Source organism: Sus scrofa, chromosome 13 (assembly GCF_054392235.1).
Source record: "Sus scrofa isolate SSC_HxYL_T2T_F1_AM1 chromosome 13, Sscrofa_HxYL_maternal_Yorkshire_Landrace_v2.0, whole genome shotgun sequence".
Lineage (NCBI taxonomy): Eukaryota > Metazoa > Chordata > Mammalia > Artiodactyla > Suidae > Sus > Sus scrofa.
In genome coordinates, this window is record NC_139395.1 from 92,082,065 (window position 1) to 92,109,942 (window position 27,878).

Sequence of the window (27,878 nt, forward strand, 5' to 3'; positions counted from 1 at the left end):
AATTTTTAGTCTTTTTGGATATATGAGTGTGTATATATATTTTTTTTTTCTTTTTTTTTTTTTTTTTTGGTCTTTTTGCCATTTCTTGGGCCGCTCCCGTGGCATATGGGAGGTTCCCAGCCTAGGGGTCTAATTGGAGCTGTAGCTGCCAGCCTACGTCAGAGCCACAGCAACGCAGGATCCGAGCTGCGTCTGCAACCTACACCACAGCTCATGGCAATGCCGGATCCTTAACCCACTGAGCAAGGCCACGGATCGAACCCGCAACCTCATGGTTCCTAGTCGGATTCATTAACCACTGCGCCACAATGGGAACTCCAGATATATGAATATTATTGAGCACACTTTCATGACAGTTCAAGTCCCTGTTCCCCACAGCCCATGTTGGTTATAAAACCAGATTTGGCCGTCACTATTTTATTTTATATACAAAAATATTTTATATACAAAAATATTTTATATACAAAAATAAATCTAACCAAATGGAAAGTTGTGCTGGTATATTCAGGGTGGTTCTACTCTCAATGTGCCAGAAATCTCTCCTATATTAGGATGCACTTTTATAGAATAACAATGATGACTGTCTTATTTTAAATTTTAATATATCAGAGGTCTATAGTATGGGAATCAATTTTATAAGCCTTTCTAGCTCTTTTACTCTGTGCCTATCTTCCTCTGTGTTCAATGCTTTTTCAACTTCTTTTTCCTTATTCCTTTCCTGTCCCACTTTTTCTATTCAACCTATATCCTTGAACCTCTCACCTCTCAGTGCGTATGAAACATACAAGGGAATAATCTGCTTAACAGTTATTATCTTGCTTCAAGAGATTATTTATGGAGTTCCTGTCGTGGCACAGTGGTTAACGAATCCGAGTAGGAACCATAAGGTTGTGGGTTCGGTCCCTGCCCTTGCTCAGTGGGTTAACGATCCGGCGTTGCTGTGAGCTGTGGTGTAGGTTGCAGACACGGCTCGGATCCCACGTTGCTGTGGCTCTGGCGTATGCCAGTGGCTACAGCTCTGATTTGACTCCTAGCCTGGGAACCTCCATATGCCGTGGGAGCGGCCCAAAGAAATAGCAAAAAAAAAAAAAAAAAAAAAAAAAAAAAAAAGAGAGATTATTTACCACTTTATAACACGAGGCAAACAACTTGTCTCATAGAAAGAATAAAGGCACACTTACCCTCTACTCGTTTTTTGTGAAGGGGAGGTCGTCCTTTCTTATTTCTTACTGAGGAGGTTTTGCTGCTGCTACTTCCACTGTTGACAGACATTCTATCATCTTCACCTCCAGTGACTAACGAATTTCTATAGGAGATGAGCGGAAGCCACACATCTTCTCTCCTTTCCATCATCTGTTCCGTAAGGAATTTTTCTAGGTATGAATGACTAGAAACACAACAGAAGAAGTCATTTTTATGGAAGCAGCTCATGTATCACTTATTTAATTTTTTTTACATAACCAGAGGCTCTCTCTGAAGGTTCTGAAGAATCCTTAAGGCACACATTAAACTGTTAACAGTGGTTACCTCTGGAAAGAGAGGGATTGACAATTTAAGGTTCTGCTTTACATATTCCTGGAATACTTTTGAAGAGGCAAATGTATTACTAAGAGTGTGTGTATGTTTCTTCCTATATTTCTTCCTTTGTTTTTAAATACCGATATTCAAAAAAAAAAACAAACAGAAGTTTGGCTCAAAAAGGTTATTGAATTTTCTTTTAAAAGGTTTAAGCCAGGGCAGGATTTCTAGAATGGTGGAGTAAGGAGCTTGATATGCCCTCTCCCCAGAAAAACAACCTTTTTGGCAGTGGATGTTGATCAAGGGAGAGGGTATACATGTGTAGGGGCAGGGGGACTAAGGGATGGGAATTCTCTGTACCTTGCCTTCATGTTTGTTGTGAAACTGCTCTAAAAAATATAGTTAAAATAAATAAGTAAATTAAATCACAGGATTTCCTGTCAGTCTGAAAGACTGTTCATGGCCCATGGCTACCCTTCCTCTAGCTGACCACAGGGCAAAGTAAATACACTGAACTGTGAGTGATGACCTTCAAAAGCCACACACACATCCAATAGTAAAAGGTAAAAACTTAACTTCCTAAGGAGGTTTAAGCTCAGTCATTGATTAATAAGAGACTTATGCTGACAAGGGAAAAAAAAAGATCTGAGCAGGGACAGGAGACACTGTATACTGCAAAAGAAATGAACGTCACAGAGTCTGTTAATACAAGTCTCTAAACAAATAAATGACCAAGCAACCAATAATATCAATCTCCAGGGGGAATAGAGAATCAGTATCAAGAGTGGGTATACTGGGGGAAAAAAAAAAAAAAAAAAAAAGAATAGCTAAGTTGGAATTCCTATTGTAGCTCTGTGGTAATGAACCCGACTAGTATCCATAAGGATGCAGGTTTGATCCCTGGCTAGACTCAGTGGGTTAAGGACCCAGCGTTGCTGTGAGCTGTGGGGTAGGTTGCAGACACGGCTTAGATTCCATGTTACTGTGACTGTGGCGTAGGCCAACAGCTAAAACTCTGATTCAACCCTTAGCCTGGTACTTGCATATGCCATGGGTGTGTCCCTAAAAAGACCAAAAAAAAAAAAAAAAAAAGAGTAGCTAAATTATTATTTTACAATGTATTACATATGCAATATATTATCTGAAATGGTCAGGCTTTTTTTGTTTTGTTTTGTTTTGCTTTTTAGGGCTGCAGCTGCAGCATAAGGAAGTTCTCTGGCTAGGGGTTGAATCAGAGCTATAGCTGCCAGCCTAAGCCACAGCCACAGCCACAGCAACCTGGGATCAGAGCCATGTCTGCGACCTACACCACAGCTCATGGCAATGCCAGATCATTAACCCACTGAGCGAGACCAGGGATCAACCTGGCAGCCTCATGGATACTAGTAGGATTTGTTTCCGCTGTGCCACAATGGGAACTTCTAAAACATTCAGTTTTTAACAAAAAATTATGAGACAGGCAAGAAATAAGGAAATGTGACCTATACATAGGGAAAAAACCTCCAAGCAATAGAAACTTGACCCACGATGGCAAAGCAATTATTATAAATATGTTCAAACTTAAGAAAACCATGGCTAAAGAGTTAAAAGCAAGAACTAGAACAAACAATTCAAAAATTTATATGGAACCATAAAAGACCCAGAACTGCCAAAGTAATCCTGAGGAACAAAAGTCAAGCAGGAGGCATAACTCTCCCAGACTTCAGGCAATATTACAGAGCCACAGTATATCAAGACAGTGCGGCACTGTTACCAAAACAGACATACAGACCAATGGAAGAGATCAGAGAGCCCAGAAATAAACCCAGACACCTACGGCCAATTAATCTTTGACAAAGAAGGCAAGAATATAATATGGGAAAAAGACAGACTTTTCAGGAAGTGGTGCTGGGAAAACTGGACAGCTGCATGGAAATCAATGAAACTGGAACACACCCTCACACCATGCACAAAAATAAACTCAAAATGGCTTAAAGACTTAAACATCAGATAAGATATCATCAAATTCCTAGAAGAGAACCACAGGCAAAACATTTTCTTACACCAACCCTTACAAATGTTTTCTTAGATCAATCTCCCAAGGCAACAGAAATAGAAGCAAAAATAAACCAATGGGACCTAATCAAACTGACATGCTTTTGTACAGAAAAGGAAACCATAAAACAAAACAAAACAAAACAAAACAAAACGAAACAACCCAAAAAGACAACTTACAGAACGGGAGAAAATAATTTCAGATGATGCAACTGAGAAGGGCTTAATCTCTAAAATATACAAACAACTTATACAACTCAACAGAAAAAAAGCCAACAACCCAATTGAAAATGGGCAAAAGACCTGAATAGATATTTCTCCAAAGAAGATACACAGATGGCCAATAGGCACATGAAAAAATGCTCAACATCACTGATTATCACAGAAATGCAAATCAAAAGTACTATGAGGTACCAGCTCACACCAGTCAGAATGGCCATCATTAATAAATCCATAAATAACAAATGCTGGAGAGGGTGTGGAGAAAAGGGAACTCTCCTACACTGTTGGTGGGAATGTAGATTGATGCAAACACTATGGAAGAACAGTATGGAGATTTCTCAGAAAACTAAATATAGAACTACTGTATGAGCCAGCAATCTCACTCCTGGCCATACATTCAGATCAAAACCTTCCTCGAAAAAGACACATGCACCCATATGTTCACTGCGGCACTATTCACAATAGCCAAGACATGGCAACCACCTAAATATCCATCGGCAGATGAATGGATTAAGAAGATGTGGTATAAATACACAATGGAATACTACTCAGCCATAAAAAAGAACAAAATAATGCCATTTGCAGCAACACAGATGGAACTAGGGACTCTCATACTAAGTGAAGCCAGTCAGAAAGAGAAAGACAAATACCAAATGATATAACGTACATCTGGAATCTCATATATGGCACAAATGAACTTTTCCACAGAAAAGAAACACATGGACTTGGAGAACAGACTTATAGTTGCCAAGGGAGGGAGTGGAATGGACTGGGAATCTGGGGTTAATAGACTCAAAATATTACCTTTGGAATGGATAAGAAATGAGATTCTGCTGTATTGCACTGGGAGCTATGTCTGGTCACTTGTGATGGAACATGATAGAAGACGATGTGAGAAAAAGAATGTATAATATATGTATGTGCGACTGGGTCTCTTTTCTGTACTGTAGAAAACTGACAGAACACTGTAAACCAGCTATAATGGAAAAAAATCATTACAAAAAAGAATTAAAAGCATAATAATAATGTTTCTCATTAGAGAATATGAATAAGATAGAAATGATAAGAAATACTGTTATTTGTAGCTCAGCAGTAATGAACCTTAACTAGTATCCCATGAAGTTGTGGGTCAGGGAGTTAAGGATCTGGTGTTCCCATGAGCTTGGATCCTGTATTGCTGTGGCTGTGGCACAGGATGGCAGCTCTTGCTCCAATATGATACCTAGCCTGGGAACTTCCATATGCCATGGGTGCAGCTCTAAAAAAAAAAAGGCAGAAATGATAAAAAAAGAGAACCAAATAGAAAGTCTACAGTATAACACAACAATGGAATTAAAAATTCACTAAAGAGGCTCAACAGATTTGAGCTGACAGAAGAAAAGTCAGTAATCTTCAAGATATATCAAAAGAGATATATAATCTGAAGAACAGATAGGAAAAAAAAAAGGAAAAATGCACAGTGCCTGAGAGAAATATGGGATACCATTAAGTACACTGATAGGTGTAATGGGAGTACCAGGAGAAGAAAGGACCAGAAATAAACTTGAAGGAATAATGACTAATTATTTCCAAATTTGATGACTATATATCCTCAAAGCTCAACAAAGTCTAAGTAGGATAAATGCAAAGAGATCCACAACCAGATGCCATCACAGTGAATTTGTTAAATGCCAAAGATTAAAAAAGAAAAATCTTGAAAGTAGTAAGAGAAAAATAACTCATAACACACAAAGAAAGTTCAATAAATTTAAAAGCCGACTTCTCATCAGACACAGTGAAGGTCAGAAGGCAGCAGGATAACATAGTTAATGTCTTGAAAGTAAAAAGCTATCCAACATGAATCTTACACTTCAAAGCTGAAGATGAAATAAAAACATTCCCAGACGAACAAAGGCTTAGAGAATTTGTTGCTGAAGACTTGCCTCATAAGAAATATTAAAGGAAGTTCTTCAGGCTGATAGCAAATGATATCAGAGAGTAATCTGAATTTCCACAAAAAACAAAGAGTGCTGAAGGGTAATTACCAAGTAGTTATAAAGGATAAGATAATTGCATATTTACTTTATCCTTTTCACTTTTAAAAAAAGCAATTGTATAAAACAATATGGATTTCTATGTGTTGGGCCAATAACATAAAATGTATATTTGACAATATACATACACAAAAAAAGTGGATGAGAGCAAAGATATGTTAGAGTAAGGAAATGAGGAAATGACACCAGATGGTAGGTCTCCACAGAAAGAAACAAAGAGAACCAGAAACAGTAAATGAGAAGGTTAATATAACACTCTATAAATATATACCTGGCACCCTTTTTTCTCTCAGCTTATTTTAAAAGACATGTGACTATAGCAAGTAATCATTATAACATTGTATTGTTGGGTTTGAAACATTTGGATACAGTATGTGTAACAGTAATGACACAAAAAAGGGAAGGAAGAAATGGAGCTATATAAGAATAAAGTTTTAATATTTCTTTAGAATAAACTTGAAGTAAATTTTGTTAAGTTAAGGTGTATATTTTAAGATCTAGGAAAACTAAAAAAAATTAAAGATTACTGAAGGAATTAAAATATTACACTAGAAAATATCCATTGAATATAAAAGAAGGTGATAAAAGAGGGAAAATATAGACACAGAGATGTAGGAAATGACATATAATGGCAGAAACTGTATTAAAACAAAATGCATGATCTAACTACAGACATATTTAATTTTGTAGTGCTTGTTTGCTTACTGCACTTAGCAGATATTGTGTTTGAAAGGTTTGTGGTAACCTTGTGTTGTATGATGATGGTTTGTATTTTTAAGGAATAAGGCATTTTTAAATTAAGGTAAGGACATTGTTTTTTAAGAGATAATGCTATTGCACATTTAACAGACTAGAGCAGAATGTAAATATAACTTTTACATGCCCTGTGAAACAAAAAATTCATGTGACTTGCTTTATTATAATATTCACTTTATCACAGTGGTTTGGAACTGAAGTTTTCAACTCCAAGATATGCCTGTATATGTTATCTATAAGAAACACACTTTAGATTCAAAGGCAGAAAGGCAGAAAGTAGAAGAATGGAAAAAAAGCTATATACCATGCAAACAATAACTAAAATAGAGATAGAGTGATTACTCCAGTATCAGACAAAATAGACTTTAAGACAAAAATTACTAGAGACAGAGAAGGACATTTTATAGTGATAAGTAAAAGTCAGTCTTTCAGAAAGACATTGCAATTATGAATATATATATACACCTAACAACAGAGCTCCAAAATACATATGAAGCAAAAACTGAGAATTGAAAGGAGAACTAACAATTCAATAAAAATAGTTGGAGACTTCAAAACCTCACCTGCAATAATGGAGAGAACATTTAAACAAAACAAAGTGGAATACTTGAAAAGCATTATAAAGAAAAGCCTTCGATCTTCTTGAATAAGTCAAAATACTAAATAAAACTAAAATATAATAAACATAAAAGGAAAGAAGAAAGTGTTACATAATGGCTAAGCCAGTGTTCATACATCTTTGAATTAGGGAATAAGAAATCATTTCCACTTGCTTAATTCGATCTTGCAAATTCTAGGGTACTGAAGAGGGAGAAGTCAAAGAATATCTAAAAGTCTGAAAGAAAAGTACAGTCCCTTAAACTATCAGAGCCTAAGTTATCAAGAGTAATTATATCTAGATGATTAATTTTTTTCAAAAATTAAACATTTAAAATTACAATGGTGTCATAATAAAAGACACTTTTACTGCAAAGTGTGCGCAACTTACACAGTCTTTTTGTCTTGTCGAAGAAGCTTAGAAGAAAATTCACTTAGTACTTCCAGGAAAGCCAAATTAGGAGGTGGATATTCTTGTCCTTTCTGATTTTGGTATTTAAAGGCAAATTCTATGCCATCCCTGAAATAAAAGAAAATATTGGCTTAATTTTCCAAATAGCTAGTATAATTCTTTAATGGGCTAGAATTTCAAAATTAGTTGGGAAGATGACAAAATGATTATTAAGGTAGTAAAATCTGATAAATTCAAATGGTAAAATGATGTTAATTTGTATGACATTTATAATACTATTTAATGTTATTATTTACAGTGGAAAACTTTAAAGTTGTGAAAAATATAAAAAATAGCTAAACAGCCACGAGACTAAATTCCTCTGTGTACCTTTTAGATACAACAGAATACTCTGGAAAAATACTTAGATTGCTAGAAAATTTGGTTCTTAAGAGTTGATCATGGCACCAAGCATCCACGTGAGTTTTTGTAAGCTACTTTAAGTCTTTGCCATTCAGTTTTCTGTTATGAAATGAGGTTGGCCAAATCAGTACTGCACAGTGTTTTTAAACCTATATCTCTCACATTTTCTCACTGACAGACTAGACAAGACTGTTTTGTTAAACTTTCCTTTCTATAATTTATAAGATGAAAAACGCTGGATGATGTAAATATTTTTCAAATTAAAAAAAATACCCTCCTGTTGAGAGTCACTAGATTAGACAATCTCTGAAGTTCTTATACCTTGAAAATTCTAACACTTGTCACTTTAAAAATTGGTTAAATAGGGAGTTCCCGGTCATGGCTCAATGGAAACAAATCTGACTAGTATCCACGAAGATGCAGGTTCGATCCCTGGCCTTGCTCCGTGGGTTAAGGATCTGGCATAGCTGTGAGCTGTGGTGGAGGTCAAAGATGCAGTTCGGAACTGGCGTTGCTGTGGCTGGGTGTAGGCAGGCAGCTGTAGCTCCAATTCGACCCCTAGCCAGGGATATTCCATATGCCGCAGTTGCGGTGCTTAAAAAGCAAACAAACAAACAAACACAAAAAAACCCAGTTGGTTAAAAAACAGTTGTTTCAGTTAAATTCCAGTAAACCAGAGTCTGTATATAAGTGTTTATTTAGCTAACTCACTTGTGAAGTGTGGCAACTGCTTCTCGTGTCTTGATCTGGTCCAATCCAAATGTAAGGGCAAAGCGACGTGCCAGTTCTTTAATGCCACTGACATGGGCAGATGTCCTATCTAGGTTGGGACCTTGTTCTTGAACAAGTTCATTAAACAACTGGTAGAAAGAGAAAAAAAAAGAGGGAAAAACCTATGGCTAAGAAATATTTTAAATTTATTGTTAGAATAGGCAATATAATTTAAAAGTATTTATATGGCACATGGTAAAATACATAGTTCTTTCCTTGTATTAACAGTAGCCACACTGTTTTCCTTTTCCAAGTCTTCTACTATGATCTACTATTTCTTGAGCTCATTTTCATGCTAATGATTAAAAGCAAACCATAATTTTTTCTTTTCCTTTTTTTTTAACCAAAAAAGGAATGCATTTAGGGTTGGGAAAAAGAAACATGTTACAAATATACTATTTATTCATAAACATCTAGGTGTTCTTTTTGTTGATTTCACAAGAAAGGCAATATATAAAATATAGGATTCAGAACTTTTTTTTTTTACTTATTACATCTTAGACAAGGACATTATGTAAAAAATTCATTTAGATATATGGAGTGATTTTTCCTATCCAATTATAAAATATACCAATAAGGTCTTAAACCGAGTGGAGGAGTTTTATAATTACATACACATTATGCATATTGTGTCAAAATAACAATAAAAACAAAACCATGGAATACTCAAGAGCAATCATCATTCTGCCACTAAAGTCAGACACAAAATGAATCTATACACATCTGCCTTCCTTCCTATTATGAGAGAAGAATAAATAGTCTAAGCTTTCATCTAAAGCCACTCTCTCCTTATGTACTTTATGTATCTCACTGCTTTTTACCTACTTTAGTGATTTTGGTCTTGTGCTACTACTTTTTTCTCCGTCATTAAATTTTTCCTCTCTGTTAGAGGCATGTGTCTTAAAAAACACACAAACAACCCTAACATCTTTTTTTTTTTTTTTTTCCCACTGTACAGCAAGGGGGTCAGGTTATCCTTACATGTATACATTACAATTACAGTTTTTCCCCCACCCTTTCTTCTGTTACAACATGAGTATCTAGACATAGTTCTCAATGCTATTCAGCAGGATCTCTTTGTAAATCTATTCTAAGTTGTGTCTGATAAGCCCAAGTTCCCGATCCCTCCCACTCCCTCCCCCTCCCATCAGGCAACCACAAGTCTCTTCTCCAAGTCCATGATTTTCTTTTCTGAGGAGATGTTCATTTGTGCTGGATATTAGATTCCAGTTATAAGTGATATCATATGGTATTTGTCTTTGTCTTTCTGGCTCATTTCACTCAGGACGAGATTCTCTAGTTCCATCCATGTTGCTGCAACCTAACATCTTAATTCCATCTCCTCTGCCAGCAACCAATGCATTTTTCTCCTTCTCTTTATGCAAAGATCCTAAGAAGTATTGTTTACATTTGTTTTCTTCACTTCCTCATCTCCTAATCTCTCAATTTACTCTAACCACACCATTTCACTGAAATAGCTCATTGTCTATTAATTATGCTGTCCAGAGTTTTAGTTTTCTTTGGCAGTAGACTGGCCTAAACTGCTTACTCTGCCATGACTGGAAACGGCAGTTCTTCCAGAGAGTTTCAAATTCAGGTAATTGTTTATCAAGTCTCAAAATTTAAAATGTTTTCCCAGACAGTTGTATACAATAGCCTTGATCTTTAAAATAAATACAAAGAATATATGTCATTGTACAAAATTCAAGGAATATGAAAGTGAAAGTTCTCTTTTCTCTTTCCAACTATATATCATTCTTCTTTCTAAAGGTAACCAATGTTGAAGTTTGAAAGTTTTCTAGACCAATTTAGACACATTAATATATTACATACATAAAGCTTTAATTTTTATATAAATGGTACTGTACTATATATTTTGTCCTGAAACTTGCTATTTTCACTTATTATTTTGTCTTAAAAATCTTTTAGCTACTTCAGAGTATCAGTTTATTTAACCATTCTGTTGATGGGCATTTAAACTATTTCCCATTTTGCAATATTATACAGACTGTTACAATAAAATATATTTCCCATATATACCTTTGCTCAGATTTGCATGTATCTATGTAGATACCTAAGTAGCAAAACTATTGATTTAAAGGGAATATGTATCTTAAATTTTGAAATATACTGAAAAATTATATTCCAAGAAAGTAAGAGCAACTGCTTTCACAAGGGATCTTTTCTTGCTACATTTTTAACTGTCACTGGTATTATCAATCATTTTAATTCGTGCCAATCTGTTCAGCAGTGTTAAATGTCTCCTTGTTTTAATTTGTATTATATTAATTTTTAATTTTTTAGTATTTTCTTTAGGGCCAACCCACAGCACATGGAGGTTTCCAGGCTAGGGGTTGAATCCAAGTTACAGCCACTGGCCTGTCCCACAGCCACAGCAATGCAGGATCCAAGCTGCATATGCAACCTACACCACAGCTGATGCCAGATCCTTAACCCACTGAGCCAGGCTGAACCTGCAACCTCATGGTGACCAGTTAGATTTGTTTCCGCTGTGCTACAATGGGAACTCCTGTATTATGTTAATTATTAATAAAACTATGCCTCTTTTCTTTTTTTCTTTTTGGCCACACAAGGCATATGAAAGTTTCTAGGCCAGGGATGGGATCTGACCTACAACTGTGATCTACGCCACAGCTGAGGGCGCAATGCACTGCACTGGGCCGGAGATTGTACCCAGGTCACCACAGAGACAATGCCAGATCCTTAACCTACTGCACCATGGTGGGAACTCCATGCCTTTTTTTGTGTTTACTGCTCAAAAAGGTTCCCTCTTTTGAAAAGTGGCTTTTCACTTGCTCACTTCTGTATAGGATTTATTTACCTTTGTTACTGATTTGTAGGATTTTCTCTATATGATTAAAAATACTTTCCCACAATCTGTCATTTGTTTTTAAATTTTGTTCGGAGTGCTGGCTGATGCATAAATCTATTTAAATTTATATATTATCAATTTTTTTTTTTTTTTTTTACTTTGTGTCGTCTTTCCTTACTGAGGACTTCCCTACTCTAGGATATAAAAATATCCTCTTATTTTTCTTATAACCTTTAAATTTTTAACATTTATATACAGTCCAACTAGTAGTTAATTTTGGGTATATGCTAGGCTATAAATAGCTATAAATAGCTATTTTTCCAAGTACATAGTCAATGGACCTATCACCATTTACTGAATAGGCCCAAACATTTCCTCACATTTGAAATGAGACTTTTATCATAGACTAAATATATACATACATACCTATGAGCCAGCCCCTACCTCTCAATCTCTAAGTTAATACTAGGCATTTACTAGGAATCTAATTTAGACAATATGTGTAACATATTTTCTTATTTGGATACTAGTTTTGTCTCTTCTCTTATTAAGATACCTAGCATATAATAAGTGAACTGCTTAATATTAATTCTACTCTTTATCTCGTTCCCTTCAAATTTCTTTTTTTGTTCTTTTTTGTCTTTTTGCCTTTTCTAGGGCCGCTCCCAGGGCATATGGAGGTTCCCAGGCTAGGGGTCTAATCGGAGCTGTAGCTGCCGGCCTACACCAGAGCCACAACAACACGGGATCGAGCTGCGTCTGCGACCTACACTACAGCTCACGGCAATGCTGGATCCTTAACCACTGAGCAGGGCCAGGGATCGAACTGGCAACCTCATGGTTCCTAGTTGGATTCGTTAACCACTGTGCCACAATGGGAACTCCCCCTTCAAATTTCTTACCTGCTGTAAACTGAGAATGAGGGTCTTGGCACACTGAATTTTATCAATCTGCCTGGTTTTACTCAGTGTTTCCTTAATAATATCACCATAGTCATTGTAATACTGTGAGGAAAAGAAAGAAAACATAGCTTTAAAACTGTTAACAATTTATGAGATAAAGAACAGGTTGGTGAAAGAAATCGAAAGGTGAATACAGAGGTTTTTAACTATTCATCTTAAAAACCTAATGACAGTTAAAAGGTATTGTCTATAGCTAAAGAAATATACATTTGATATTTAAGATCATGAACTAATAATAAAACTAAAAAACGTGGAATTCCAAGAGAAGAAGAGATAAGTGAGCAAAATTCCTCATTTTTTACAACATGGATTCAACAAACAGCATTTTAAAAGGTGACAAATCAGGAAGAGAACTTTTGATAGAAACTTCCCGAAGAATGAAACCAAAATAGTTAAAACTGCTTACTTCTGAGGAGTGGGCCTAAATATCTGGAAGGGCAGATCAGAGTAACAGACTTAACTTTTTCATTTAATATTTTTGTGTACTATCTATCTCATTCCCGCCCCCAATATGTCTATATTTTACTATTACAATATAAAAAATAAAGCCACTGACTTCTTTATAATTCAATTTTTTTACCCAGGATTTAAAGAATTTTGTGATTAAATAATTAGGAGAATATTACATCTGGATATTATCTTGGCTAAAGCCTAAAACTTATGACCTAGCTAGCAAAATGAGTATATTAGCCTGACAATTGGATTTTTATAATCTTCAAAAAGATGGGTGTGCTTCTACGATGTGAGGTTAAAAAAAAAAAAAGGAAACCAAAAAACCCAGGAAATATCTCAAAAGAATCATTCTTTTAGTGCAATTAAAAAATGATCTCAATGCAGATAAAAAGAGAAACATGAGAGCACTGAAGTCATTCAAAAGATAGATCAATAATAAATTCAGATTTTTAATGACCTCACAGAAGAGTAAGGCAAAAGCCAAACAAGCCAAGGATATATAAGAAAGAACAACAAACAACTATTAGAATATTTATAGGAACGATTAACGCCTATAATGAACAGAGGTGGGTAAAAACTGTTAAGGATGATAAATGTTTTAGATAACAGCTTTTATCTTAAAACCAACACAGTCTTGTTAAGGGATGACAAGGAAAAACCATGGTAAGCTCGTATTTATCCAACCAAACTCTGTTGAGATATTACTTTTGGAAGCCTTCTCTGGCTGCTCACTTAAAGACCATATCTGGGCTTGCTTTGCAATTTGTACATCCATTATTACAATAATCACGCTGAAGCCTTATGGTCTAGTGGAAAGTGCTAAGCTTTGAAGCTAGACAAACCTAAAATCAAATGCCAGTTTTTGCTACTTTAATAGTTGTGTGATCTTAGAAAGTTACTTAACCTCTCCAAGACTTAATTTCCTTATCTGTAAATGATATTATTTCCTACTTCACAGGGTTACTGTAATCAACAAAGATAATGTAAAAGCTTTAGAACAGTGTCTCAAATACAACTGGCATAGAACATAGGCAGCTATTTAATATTAACATGTTATATAATATGGGTACATTTCAGTTTTTCGGTTAATCTGTAACCTCCTTAAGTGCAGAAATCACTTTTTTTTTTTTTTTTTGTCTTTTTGTCTTTTCTAGGGCCACTCCCGCTGCATTTGGAGATTCCCAGGCTAGGGGTCTAATCGGTAGCTCCAACCTACACCACAGCCACAGCAACAGAGGATCCAAGCTGCATCTGCAACCTACACTGCAGCTCACGGCAACGCTGGATCCTTAACCCACTGAGCAAGACCAGGGATCAAACCCACAACCTTATGGTTCCTAGTCAGATTCGTTAACCACTGTGCCACGACAGGAACTCCCAGAAATCATGTTTTATTTAAACCTCCGGTTAACAACACAGTGCTCATCAGATTGCAGGTGTTCAGCAAAATATGATGACTTGGTTCCTATGTCATAACTAGAATTGTACCATACTTGGTACATACATGTACCATACATGGATAAAGACATAAGTGAATCAATGGCATACACAACATTCTGAATATGGGCAAAATAAAATACCATCTCTGACATGAGAAAAAGCTAAAAAGATGAGAATTGTGCCTATTCAGCTGTATCAAGGATTTCTGAGCACTGCTTTTTTCTTCTTTCCTTCCTTTCTTTTTTTTTTGTTTTAGGGCTGCTCCTGTGGCATATGGAAGTTCCCAGGTTAGTGGCTGAATCAGAGTTGCAGCTGCTGGCCTACACCATAGACACAGTAACATGGGATCTGAGCCACTTGTTACCTACATCGCAGCTCACAGCAACGCCAGATCCTTAACCCACTGAGTGGGGACAGGGACTGAACCCATGTCCTCATGGTTACTAGTCAGGTTTGTTACTTCTGAGCCACAGTGGGAACTCTGAGCACTGCTTTTTTTGAGGGTCAGAAACAAAATGGACAAAATGGACTTACAGAAAGGAGAACAGTCAGTAAGTGAGTAACTATTAAAACCCTGTCATATGAAGAATGGTTTAAAACCTTTCCACACCTCCTCATGGAAAAATCACAACTTCTCACACAACATCTAAAGTCTAACCTCTCAGTTTCTTTAAATCTTACCCCTGGCTCCACTGCCATAAGCTATCTATGTTCCTATATCAAATTTCTTGCATTTTCCCCAAACAATTTATTTCCTTTGTGTCTCTGTACATGACGTTCAATCTACCTAAGAGTCCTCCTATTACTTCTTTACTTGACTAATTTATGCTTATTATATCAGACTTGTTCAGAAGCTACTTCTAAGCAATTTTCATTAACCCTCATACTTCTTAAGAGTGGACTGTTTCACATATTTCCAGGAACCCCTGTACATACATCTATTATATTGTATAAATGCAACTGTCTAAGCTACTTGACTATCTCCAGCTGTAGACCACTCTGGAGCAGGAATTTTATTTTATTTTTTATTTTTTTTTATTTTTTATTTTTTTTGTCTTTTTGCTATTTCTTTGGGCCGCTTCCACGGCATATGGAGGTTCCCAGGCTAGGGGTCTAATCGGAGCTGTAGCCACTGGCCTACGCCAGAGCCACAGCAACGCAGGATCCGAGGCGCGTCTGCAACCTACACCACAGCTCACGGCAACGCCAGATCGTTAACCCACTGAGCAAGGGCAGGGACCGAACCCGCAACCTCATGGTTCCTAGTCGGATTCGTTAACCACTGCGCCACGACGGGAACTCCTGGAGCAGGAATTTTAAAATCTCTGTAACTAGTGCCTGGCAGGTGGCACGGTACACAGTAGGCACACTTATAAATATATCTGAAGAGAGTTATAGGGAAGAAGCACTGCTTTCTCATGAAAATAAAAAGGAATTTTTTTCACATAAATGTGAGGAACTCCTACTTTATGGAATTGATATAAATGGACATGTTATAAAAAATTATGAGAGAAATTTTAAATATGTCAGAAAATCATCAATAATACATAGGTAAAAGTTATCAATTTTAGTTTATTCATTATCCTTTCATTTTTAGTTGCTAACTTCTCTGCCACTTAGATGGAAGGGGAAAAATAAGAATATGAAATGATATTAGTATGTATATTCTTTTACCCATAAAAAATGTAAAACTATACCTTCATGTAGTGTTTAAAGATGTCTGCAGCTGCATGCATGTCAACAATATCATAAATGATAAGTTTGCTGAAGGCAGCAAGTAGATTCCTTCTCTTGTGTAAGGCCTCAATTTTATTAGCTTCATCTTCTTCATCGCCCTCTAACCACAGAAAATAAATTAATTATGAACTTTGGCAAAAAAGTGAAACAATGTAGACAATCTATAATAAAAAAAACAAGCTTATAACCTTACAAATAGGTATAAGTCAGTTTTAGATGGATAAAAACTGTTACTTTTACTACTGTTTATTTTAGGATACTGTATTTAGTTATACATTTATTAAATACTTAGTAGGCACTAAAGTACCTATCTTTTATGATACTGTCATAGCAAAGATTGAGTAAGAGAAGCAAAGCATATATAGATTTTTTCCTGACATATTTTTGTCATAATAATACTGTGTCTGTTTACCTTTAAAATGCTATCTTTTCTTATTTCAATATTCCTTATGTGCTAATATAGTTCCACAGAGAAGAAATACCTGGAAATTTTTAAGACACAGGGAAAAACTTTTTTTTTAGAAAAATATATGGGGAGTGAATAATGGAAATTATATGGAGGAGTTAGTTTTCAGTTCTTATTCTAAACATGGTTACATTGTAACCTGAGGAATAAAGTATATTTTACAAACCATGTTATGTATATTCACATGTTTAGAAACAAAACCTTATTAAATACTTTCAAAACAAGTAGTGCTTATTCCTTATTTTTAAGATTCTCAGGCCCTACTGGCTTATGTATTTTTTTCTTTCTTTCTTTTTTTTTCTTTTTGCCTTTTCTAGGGCCGCTCCCGTGGCATATGGTAGTTCCCAGGCTAGGGGTGTAATCGGAGCTGTAGCCACTGGCCTAAGCCAGAGCCACAGCAACAGGGGATCTGAGCCGCATGTGCAACCTACACCACAGCTCACGGCAACGCTGGATCCTTAACCCACTGAGCAAGGCCAGGGATGGAACCCACAACCTCATGGTTCCTAATTGGATTCGTTAACCACTGAGCCACGACAGGAACGCCTCTTTCTTTTTTTTCTCTTGTCTTTTTAGGGCTGCACCTGTGGCATATGGAGGTTCCCAGGCTAAGGCAATTGGATCTGTAGCTGCTGGCCTACACCAGAGCCACTGCAATTTGGGATCCAAGCCGAGTCTGCAACCTATACCACAGCTCATGGCAACACCCGGATCCTTAACCCACTGAACAAAGCCAGGGATTGAACCCGTAACCTTATGGTTCCTAGTTGGATTCGTTTTTACTGTGTCACGAAGGGAACTCCTGTATTTCTAATCCTAAGAAAAATTTCTCTGCAAGACTCGAAATGACAAAAGTTAACACCTTTGTTTCAGGCTCTGTACTGACCCTTTCACATCTTGGCCAGCCCTCATTTAGGGACAGTGTTTTTTCTTCTCTTCTTTGCACGTATATATCCATAAAAAACCCCTTACTCTCAATTTCTTTCTTCCCTTTCTACTAGCTGGTTCAGTTATGAATCATCAGTACTTTGAGAAGCTGGAAATCTTTTTGTTTAAGACGAGTGGCAGGTAAATTTTACCTCCTGAAATTAATGTGGATTCAAAATAAAAATACTTCATTTCATTTGATAGTCCAATACTTTCTAAAATGTTCTGTTAAATAAAAAACATTCTAATAGCACCAAGTAGATTTATGGATCTGATATGCCACAAATCTTATTTTAGAGAGCTTAAGTCATCTATTTTACAAATAACCTATTCTATATAATCTTTATTTAAAATTACTTATATTCCTAAGTTTTCATTCTGCATGCTCAGCACAATTTTGACTGGTGAGTCTGATAACATTCTTTTAGCACCTAGTATCTTATGAGTCATATTTTTTAAATTTTAGAAATGCATGGCGACCACAAAGGAGCAGAAAGGAACTCAGATGGTTTTAAGGAAAAACTGTGAACCTAGGCCCAGTTCAGTTAGGAAAAAAAGCCACTTATCCTAAATATACATTTTATATATGAGGGAAATGACAAGTGTACAAAATTTTTCATTATAGCATAGTTTACAATAGTAGAAGATTGGAAACTAGCCAAACATCAGTCAATATGAGATGAGTAACATAAATAACGTTGTAGTTAAAACAATGAAATACTATGTAGCTGTTAGAATAAGAATAAGGAAGTTTACATATGTAGTAATAGGGAGAGCTCTCTAAGGTACAATGTTAGAGGAGGGACTAGTAATATATTCAGTGTTGGTTTCTGAATTACATGACTGTATTAACTTTTTTTTTTCTTTGTCTTTTTAGGGCCTCACCCCGGGGCATGTGGAAGTTCTCAGGCTAAGGGTCAAATAGGAGCTGTAGCTGCTGGCCTATAGCAACCACGGGATCCGAGCCACATCTGCAACCTACATCACAGCTCACAGCAATTCTGGATCCTTAACCTACTGAGCAAGGCCAGGGATCGAACCCACATCCTCATGGATACTAGTTGGGTTTCTTACCACTGGGTCATGACAGGAACTCCCCAACATTTTTTTTTAAAGAGAGAAATTCTAATATTTTTTAGGACTGAATTTTTTCTCATATATTTTGGGGATGGTAAAACAAAAGCAATATTGACAAGATGATAGCTACAAATACCCATGCTCTGGTTCTCCTCATCTTGGTCAATGAAAACATGATCCATCACAAAACTGAGGAGTTCAGACTGAAGTCCAGTATCTGGGTTAAACACCAAAGGCTGAAGGCCCTCCCTGCCACCTGTCATTAATTGGTGGCTAAAAATCATCAAAAGATCACAGAGTAACATGAAAGCCTGGAATGCAAAAGAAATTCATCAGTAAAATATTGTACAAATGCAGCTATAACTACAAATCAATGTTAATGAAAATATAACAAATTAAAGTTACATAACAGTACCATAATAGAAATTCTGAGTATTCAAATTGCAGCTACTTAATTTTAATTTCCAAACTTAATAAAATTACTTTTTCTCATTACATACTAGTCCTATTTAAGACTTCCTATCACCCTAAATATAACCTATTTCTTTAATTTGGCTGTATTAACTCAAAATAGCTAAGAGATTTTGATTTGAACTTATAAAAAATAAGTTAACCTCAACTCCAGAAGTACAAAATTGATACAATAAGGAGAGAGGTCAGAAATCAATCACATACTGCTTAATCACACAATAAGCATAAATCTTAACACAAACTGTATAATTCAATAAATTATAATGTAGTACTCTATAATCTGTAAGCTATTATTCTGGATTCTTCTTTAAAAAAATCTAATGTAAAACAAAAATTTTCAGCAATAGGTTAAAACTGAATTCAAGATCATTCACATAAAAATCAGTAACTGAAAGCTTCCCAACAAATGTAATCACATAAGAGAACTTTCAGTACATATCCCCACAGAGAAAGTATAGTTATTTTGCCAAATTTATCCTATTTAATGGATGGAATGAAATAAACCTGTATCATTGGTTTACTGAAATTGAAAGATTTTTTATTATAGAATGACTGAGGGCTCTGATAGCACTAAACAATCCACTCACACCCCCCCCCCTTTAAAAATGGATTTCTATGGAAAAAATTTCTGGTATCCTGGAGATGGTTATATGCTGTCCACCTCCAACAAGAATCAGGGTAGTTCATATTCTAGGTACACAACTATGAAATACATAAATATAGAAACAGTCACTTGAAAAGAGGAGAGCATGAAGAGAAACCAGGGAAATATACTTTTTAAATTGAGGCCATACTTTGAGATGTCACCAAACAGTGATGATGTAGAAACACTGAATTTCTGGCTTAAATGTGCTAGGCTGGGTACTTTTTAGCGTTGGTTGAGTTCAGAAGGCTTTGAGAAAGGTTTAGGAAAGACTATTTTTGTTCCCATTTTAAGTAAGATACTGATAACTTAATAAAGAAGAGACCTGTGATAACCCATTTGTATGAAGAGGCAGCAAAGGGTAACAGATAAAGACTCTTTTTCTAGCTCAATATCCTAATAAAAAACAACACTGAAAAGGTACATCTGTTTTCTATAAAAGTACTTCCTAACAGAACAGTATAGTTAAATAGTTTACAAAATCACTTCATGAAAACGGTATTGCCTTTGGGCTCCACTTTGACCGTCTTTGAGCTATGCTACTTTCCAAGGGGTGAGGAGTCTGGTGGACCAATGGTATATGCTATACCCCTACTTTACAATTCAGGGACAGGGATTCAGGCATCTTTCCTAGGCACAATGCATCCCCATTGCGTACTCCCAGGCCTCAGAGTAATCAAGGATGTCTGTTTGAGGGATGTTGACAAAGTTCGGATATGTGGACTGAAAAGTTCACATGCACGTGTGAGTTCTTCCTTGTATGGGAAAGAGCTGAAAGTGAGATGAGAAAGTGAGCCCTATACCAGTTCCCTAACTCTCCAAGTTCTGACATAGAACTTTTAAGAATCAAGAATTCTAAATTGAAACCCAGCCTTCCAGGCCATTATGAAGGTATAACTCGTTAAGGAACAAACACTTATAACAGGTTTGTTAGCTTGCTTTATAACTTAAATATTCTTGTCACAGGTCCCACAAATGTTAGAGATAGACCTACATGCTAAGAACCGCCATAAAAATTACACCTTCTTACTGTTTTTTTAATACATTTGAGTTATTTTTATTGAGCGCTCTTAACTGATAATTTCTTACCTGTTCCTTCACTGGAGTATTAACATTAGATAGGCACTGTTGGCAAACAGCCAAAAAGGATTTCACTGTTTTCCTCAATACCAACAAATCCTCCTGTAAGACACATTTCAAATTTGCAACCATGAATTACAGTATTCTAAAAAAAAAACTGATCCAAAAGAAATAATAAATGGAAAATAGCCAAACTGATTTATTGTTAAAGCAATTCATAAAACCAAATTTAATGTTGGGAAGCAAATCATATAGTTATTTCCTAGTTTATCTTAATGGAAATGGGAAACAGATAATCCCAAATACTCAGTTCTATTTAGCTTTGGAATGCTCAGTATGGTTTCCTCTAACATATTTTCCTTTATAAATATGGTTTACTTAGGCTAATATTAAAATTGTTAGTCATCCCTATAACAAATACTAGCTGGTGATAAAGTGAGGGAACACAGCAGCACACTGGAAAAATCATTTAAGCAACAAATGTGTACTGAATTTCTCCCATATTCTCAGCACTCCGCAAAATGTCAAGGGAAAAAAAGAGAGAGCTTTAAAGTAGTGTCTATATACTCAGTGTTAACATCTTAGCAGGGAGTTAAAACAATTAGAGAGTAATTAAGTGTTCACTTTTTTTGGGGGGGGGAGTATTAATTCTAACTGTACCAGACAGAGCTAGGCTGGAGGCAGCTTCATAGAAAGATGAGCTTTAATCTAAGATTGGAGTGGTGAACAGGATTTAATCAGATGGCCATATAATACTTGATATGAAACATTTGAAAAGTATGAAAGGAAATTTAAATTTATCAAGCATGTATAAAGTTCCAAGCACTGGTATGAGGGCTGTTACATAATTTAGTATTTATATTGATTAGAAGAAGCAGTTATTATTACCAAGGGTTTGAAACCAGGACTGTCTGATAATAGAGCTCCTATTCTCACTGGCTAATGAGCAAGACGCATGCAGATAATTCAGTATTATGATATTTAAAACAGTAATGAAGAGTAATTAAATGACCATAAGCTGATGTAGAAATCGCTAAAAAAAGTACTCTATGAAACTAGAATTCTTTAAGCTACTCTATTTTGTACAGATGATAGTTTATTCCTTTTTGGGATCTTCACATCCCAAAACTGATACTTAAAAAATCATATATATTTCCTTTTGCTAAAATGAGTACAGTATTTAGAAGGAATAAGAACATATTTTGTTCAGAGTAGTAAAAAGGACACTGCCTCCAGAATCTTTAATGTTCCTGCAGATGAACATTCAATAACCAAACCTTGACTTTCCTTGACCACTTCTTTAATTTTAAAGACTCACATTGCATTAAAGGAAATAGACAAGAGAACAGGCAGCTGCTAAAGGATGTCAAGAGTGCTATGCTAGAAAGCCTAACACAGTAAAAAGTGGTTACAGAAAGGTTCCCAAAGAAGATAAAGCTGAGTTCTAAATAACAACTAAAAATTATCTACCTATAGGGAATGGTGTTCCAGAGGGCATAGAATGTTCAGCCCTGGGGGTGCTTTTATGAGACCTTAATTTACTGTATTTGGGGCATAAATAGGGAGGAGCGGTGAGAAAAGAAAAAGAGGAGCAATTTTCATTTAATCAGGAGACTATTTAAAACACTGTGTTAAATCATTTGGCTATTTTCCTGTTGGCAATAAGAAACTTTTTTTTCTCTTTTTTAGGATTGCATGTGTGGTATATGGAAGCTCCCATTCTAGGGGTCGAATCAGAGCTGCAGCTGGCAATCTACGCCACAGCCATAGCAACACAGGATCTGAGGCATCCGTGACCTATACTGCAGCTCACAGCAATGCCAGATCCTTAACCCACTAAGTGAGGCCAGGGATTGAACCAGCATCCTTATGGATACTATTTGGGTTTGTTACCCCTGAACCACAAAAGGAACTCTAGCAATAAGGAACTAATGAATAAGGATTTTTTATCATATACATGGTAAAAATTTATGTTAATACCATATTCTAAGCAGAAGGGGGAATGATATAGAATAAGGACGTTAGTTAATAGTAAATACAATCTTCAGTCAAGGGCTTATTATATACCAAGTATTGTGTTTTAAGGGGCATAAATTTAAGTTTCACGATTACCCTATAAAGTAAGTGGTAATATTTCTATTTTATAGATGAGGAAGCTAAAGTTCAGAGTACCTACAGATTCTAAGTGATAGAGTAAGGATCCAAACCTAGGGTTATTTGACTCTAAAGTCCATGCTTCTAATCATTGTTTTGTATTTCTTCACAAAGGCAATAGGAATAATCTAAAATGAGGGCCTGAAAAGAAAATGTCAGAGTCAAGATATGAACAGTGAAGAGAAATTAAAGCAACAGAACTGACAGAATTTCAGAACTAATCAGAACGGGGATGTTGATGTTACTCCTAAATTTCTAGGTAACTTGCTACTGAATGAATTACAGTATAAAGTCATGGAGGTACTCAATGCAGGAACAAATGCTAAGGTAACAGTTCAGCTTTACAAATGATGATCTAAGATCCTTGAGAGATACCCTACTGGAGATGTCTAGTAGGCAGATGGATGAGTTCAAAGCCCACAGTAAAGAATTTGAGCAAGAATAGAGATTTTGAAGTCCTCTGCATTTAGATGGCAACAGAAACAATGGAAATAGATGAGACTGTTCAAGGAGAATCTGTTAAGAGGGCTGACAAAAGTATCCTAGGGAACACCAATATTTAATAGAGAGATGAGAAAAAAGAACACATGATAAAACCTAAGAAATGGTCTGAGAAGTAGGAGCAAAACCAAAATATGGCATCCTAGAAGTAAGAAAACATTTAAAAATGAATGGAGTAGTTTAACTAGGACAAATGCCACCAAGAGAAAAGGATTAAAAAAGTATTCCAAGGATAAAGCAAGGAGATTGTGCATGACCTTGGGGAGAACATTTTTACAGGAATTAAAAGATCACTTTTATTTAAAAGCAAACTGCCCATGAGTAGAAAGATGAAGAAGGCAACTCTTTCAAAAAAAGTTTGACCATGGGAGTTCCTGCTGTGGCAGAGTGGGTTAAGAATCTGACTGCAGTAGCTTGGGTTTCTGTGGAAGTGTGGGTTTGATCCCCAGCCTGGCGCAGTGGGTTAAAGTACTGAGCATTTCACAGCTGCAGAGAAGGTCACAACTGCAATCTGGAGTCAATCCCTGGCCCGGGAACTTCCATATGCCATGGTTGTGGCCATAAAATAAATAAATAAAATAAAAACAGCAGTAGAAAATGAACAAAAGATAAAAAAGAGATAACAAAAACAGGATGGCTTCTAGAAATGTCTTTTGGGGTCTTTGTTGACTTTTTTAATAAAAAAGGTTTGAGAATGCTTGTTGAATAAATAACTGAAAGAAAAACAAAATGCAGGCCATGAGATTAACTGGCTACAAACAAGAGGGTTGAACCATATTCTCTGAGGTGCTATGGCATTCTGTGATTCTGCTGAATTAATCTAGGCACTCAAATGAGAACATATAGGTGCTAACCAGTAAACCTAGTATTCAAAGGACAAAAGTTCACTTCCATTTCTATTACCTGGAATAGTGCTTGGCACATGGGCAGGTATTTAGTAAATATTTGCCGAATGAAATATAAATACACATAATAAAGATGATACCACAATCCAAGGGACAAACGTGTAATGTGTTTATTTCATCAAACAATAAATAGAGTTAACAAATGGAGTTTCTGTCACAGCTTAGTGGTAAGGAGCCGGACTAGTATCCATGAGAATGCAGGTTTGATCCCTGACCTTGCTCAGTGCGTTAAGGATCTGGTGTTGCTGTGAACTGTGATGTAGATCACAGCATGGCTTGGATCCCGAGTTGCTGTGGCTGTGGTATAGGCTGGCAGCTGCAGCTCCAATTTGACCCCTAGCCTGGGAACTTACATATGCCATGGGTACGGACCTAAAAAGACAAAAAAAAAAAAAAAAAAAAAAAAAAAAAGATGTTAATGCTTCTTCATTCCCTTAAATTTCATGGTTAAGTGGGCAGTTAGAAGCAGTCTAGGGAATCAGCTATCTTTGGAGCTGGAGGCAAAATACTCCTTTAAAGGTCAATCATAAAGCAAGTACGTCCTATGTAAAGATTACTTGCGAATTCATCTGAGGAGTTGTAAATTTAACCTCATAACTAAGCAACCTATTGATGACTAATCAGTAGTAGCTTTTTTAAAAAGTGAAAATGGGAAGCTATCAAGGAAATAAGACGTTAAAGGCCTTCTTTAGCACTAACGTTTAGCCTAGATTTGGATGCAACCTAAAAATACTGAGTGCTGAAGAAAGTTAGTTTTATTGTAATCAGATTCCATTGAGAGAAATATAAATACCAATACGTTTAGGCAAATAGGCACAGATAATGTATATTTAACAGTTAGTTAATCTCATACAGTAAATTTCTTTGAACAGCTGGGAATAGAATTTAGGTTCTTCTGGATTTCTGAACACAGTACTTTATTTATCCTATAATTTTCCTACAAACTTCACTATGTTAGCATCTTACACTACATAAAGTTAACATCTATTGGCACTTACTGAGTGCCAGGCACTAATCTAGGCTTTTCACATATTAACGAATCTTGACTGTGATGGGTATTGATATTTATCATTCCCATTCTACATACAGAGAAACAGGCACAGAAATGTTAAATGCAAGCCCAAAGACAGAGATAGTTAAGTGGAGTACTGAATTAGCAAAAGCAGTTTGTCTCCAGAGTCTGTGCCCTTAACCATTTTACTGTAATGACTCTTTCTATAATGCCAGAAAATTAATATACTGAAAAAACAGGGAGCAGTTTGGAGGTAAGAACTTTTAAATTCAAATTACTCAAATATATTTATATATAAACAAAAATGCTAGTCAACCCAACAGACACTGAAAAACAAACAAACAAACAAAAAAAAACCCAAGAACAAGTTATTTAGGCTGCAATTTTAAGAAAATAGGATGTTTAGGGAGTGCCTTTAACACTTTGAACACAATGGAATTCTACTTAAATAAATTCTTCCTAGCCAGAACACCTGAAGTATAAAGATGAAAACTGAAGGTATTCCCCTCTCGTAGTCCATACAAGAAATATACAGACCAAGAATATGGTGCTTCCTTTCAAATGTTTTTCCCTAAATGAAACCAATTGATCAAAGTATACTTTTAAAACATCACCTTAATTCAAATATACCCTGGTCAGCAAAATCTCAACAGTGAAGACCCTCAAATAAGACTGACATAATTAGGATGGTGAATTTATCATATAAACAATTTTAGAAGTTTTCTCAAAGATCTGAAGGCTCAAACTTGACTTACCCGAACATCTAGGGAAGAAAAAACAGATCTTAGGTGTAGACTGTCCCTTACGAGTCAAATATCTCAATACAATTATAGTCAGTGAGGAAAGATAAGGGTTTAATTTCTAAACACACAAAACACGAGATTTTAAATGGGTAATTTTATCTAGAAAATTTAGCTGTCCTTTTATCCACAACTGTGAAATACTAATTAAGATAATCAGCCAGATTATCTTAGCAATAGAAAAGCAATAAATAACTAGCAATGGAAAAACTAGCAGTAAATACACAAAACTAGTTCAACATTATCAGACAAATACACAGAATGGGAAGATATAAAACAGAAATAAGGACTTGGATTAGGCCAAATATCTTAGAATATGAAAAATAGAGCCTGTTAAGAATTTAGCGATCAATTTTCATGATAAAAATAGAGCACAAAACTAAACGAGTTATCCAGAATAAGCAAAGAGAGTTACTGACAAAAAAGACCAAGGGATAATGGTACTAGGCCAGAAACTGGCAAACTTTTTGTGTAAGGGGTCAGAGAGTAAGTATTCTAGGCTTTGTGGGTCATAATCTGCCACTGGAGTAAGAAAGCAGCTTCAGCCAGTATATATATGAATGAGCATTAAAACTTTATTTACAAAAACAGGTGTCTGGCCAGATTTGGCCCATGGGCTGTAGCCCATCCAGTTTGTATTGGGCTATAAAGATCATTGGAAGTATAAACTATTTATGTGTACTTAGCATCATCACTAACATATAACGAGGCTCATTAAATTATTCTTTAGCTCAATTAAGTCATTAGTCAAATTAAATATAATAGAAACAGATGCAACTAAATTCATTCACTTGGGACACATCAGAGTGCAAGAGATAAAAAGCCTCACCACTGTGTTAGGGTACACTCTTATATAATACCTTTGAAATTGCTTTCTTGTATTAATGACTGCTACTAGCTTCTCTTTTGAGGGTAAGGAGAGAGTGTGCCATTTCTGTGAATATACAATAAAATAACTATTGGATATTTAAACCCCAAATGTAATACCTAGTTTTCAATGTTGCTGCTGTTCTTGGCGATCTGAATCCCCACCTGCTGACTCCTGCCATTGCCTCAAAGGCTAATCCACTTATGATCCAGGAACCCTTAAGCTGCCTACTGAAGTTCCAAAACATCTTCTGATTTCTTTTCTGTGGTGTACAAAGATGAAGGAAGCTAAAGGAGGAGTCAGAGGAACAGGGGAAAAGTAGTGACTGTTAGGACCAAAGTGAGTGACTTGAATTCCCAAATTTTCCAAAATACAGATGGAAGACAAAATCTACCATGCTGTATTCCAAACCTACACTAGATATCGAGAATGTTTACATACTCCCATAGCCTTACATAATATTTCATTTAGTATTAATATTTGGTTTGGGTAGGGGAGAAGATCAGGAACACACAGAATAGGACTGCAATGTAATGCCATCAAAACAATAGTTATTGTTGACTGAAATGAAAGGTTTATTTTAATCTTCTCAACAACCCTATCCAGCAGTGAATATCACATTAGTGTTCAAATGTGAAGTAACTTGCATACCTTTGTCACAGGTGGTAAGAAATGGCACCAAAATTTGAATTCATATTTGACTACAAAAGACCATCCTCCAATACAAAAAATGCTGGAAATATATCCTATTTATATACTGGAAGATTTTGTTGTTGTTGTTGTTGTTTGTCTTTTTTAGGGCTG

At 35.8% G+C, this 27,878-nt stretch overlaps 2 protein-coding genes across 8 annotated transcripts in view; one reads left to right on the forward strand and one right to left on the reverse strand.

Annotated features, from left to right (window-relative positions):
* IL20RB (interleukin 20 receptor subunit beta) overlaps positions 1-27,878 on the forward strand; it is a 991,209-nt gene that overhangs the window by 347,946 nt on the left and 615,385 nt on the right. The gene's annotated exons all lie outside the window — the stretch shown is intronic.
* Positions 1-27,878, reverse strand: part of STAG1 (STAG1 cohesin complex component) — a 420,442-nt gene that overhangs the window by 11,300 nt on the left and 381,264 nt on the right. For 5 of the 7 annotated variants that reach the window (XM_084989804.1, XM_084989803.1, XM_084989805.1 and 2 more), the window contains 7 exons: positions 20,844-20,936; positions 18,777-18,951; positions 16,131-16,270; positions 12,481-12,582; positions 8,686-8,834; positions 7,552-7,680; positions 1,182-1,387 (listed from right to left, as the gene is read on the reverse strand). In XM_084989804.1, coding sequence (XP_084845930.1) covers positions 1,182-1,387; positions 7,552-7,680; positions 8,686-8,834; positions 12,481-12,582; positions 16,131-16,270; positions 18,777-18,951; positions 20,844-20,936 — 994 coding nt within the window. Of the gene's footprint in view, positions 1-1,181; positions 1,388-7,551; positions 7,681-8,685; positions 8,835-12,480; positions 12,583-16,130; positions 16,271-18,776; positions 18,952-20,843; positions 20,937-26,288; positions 27,362-27,878 lie in introns of those variants that run through there. The other 2 variants (XM_084989807.1, XM_084989808.1) reach the window with 2 other exon arrangements.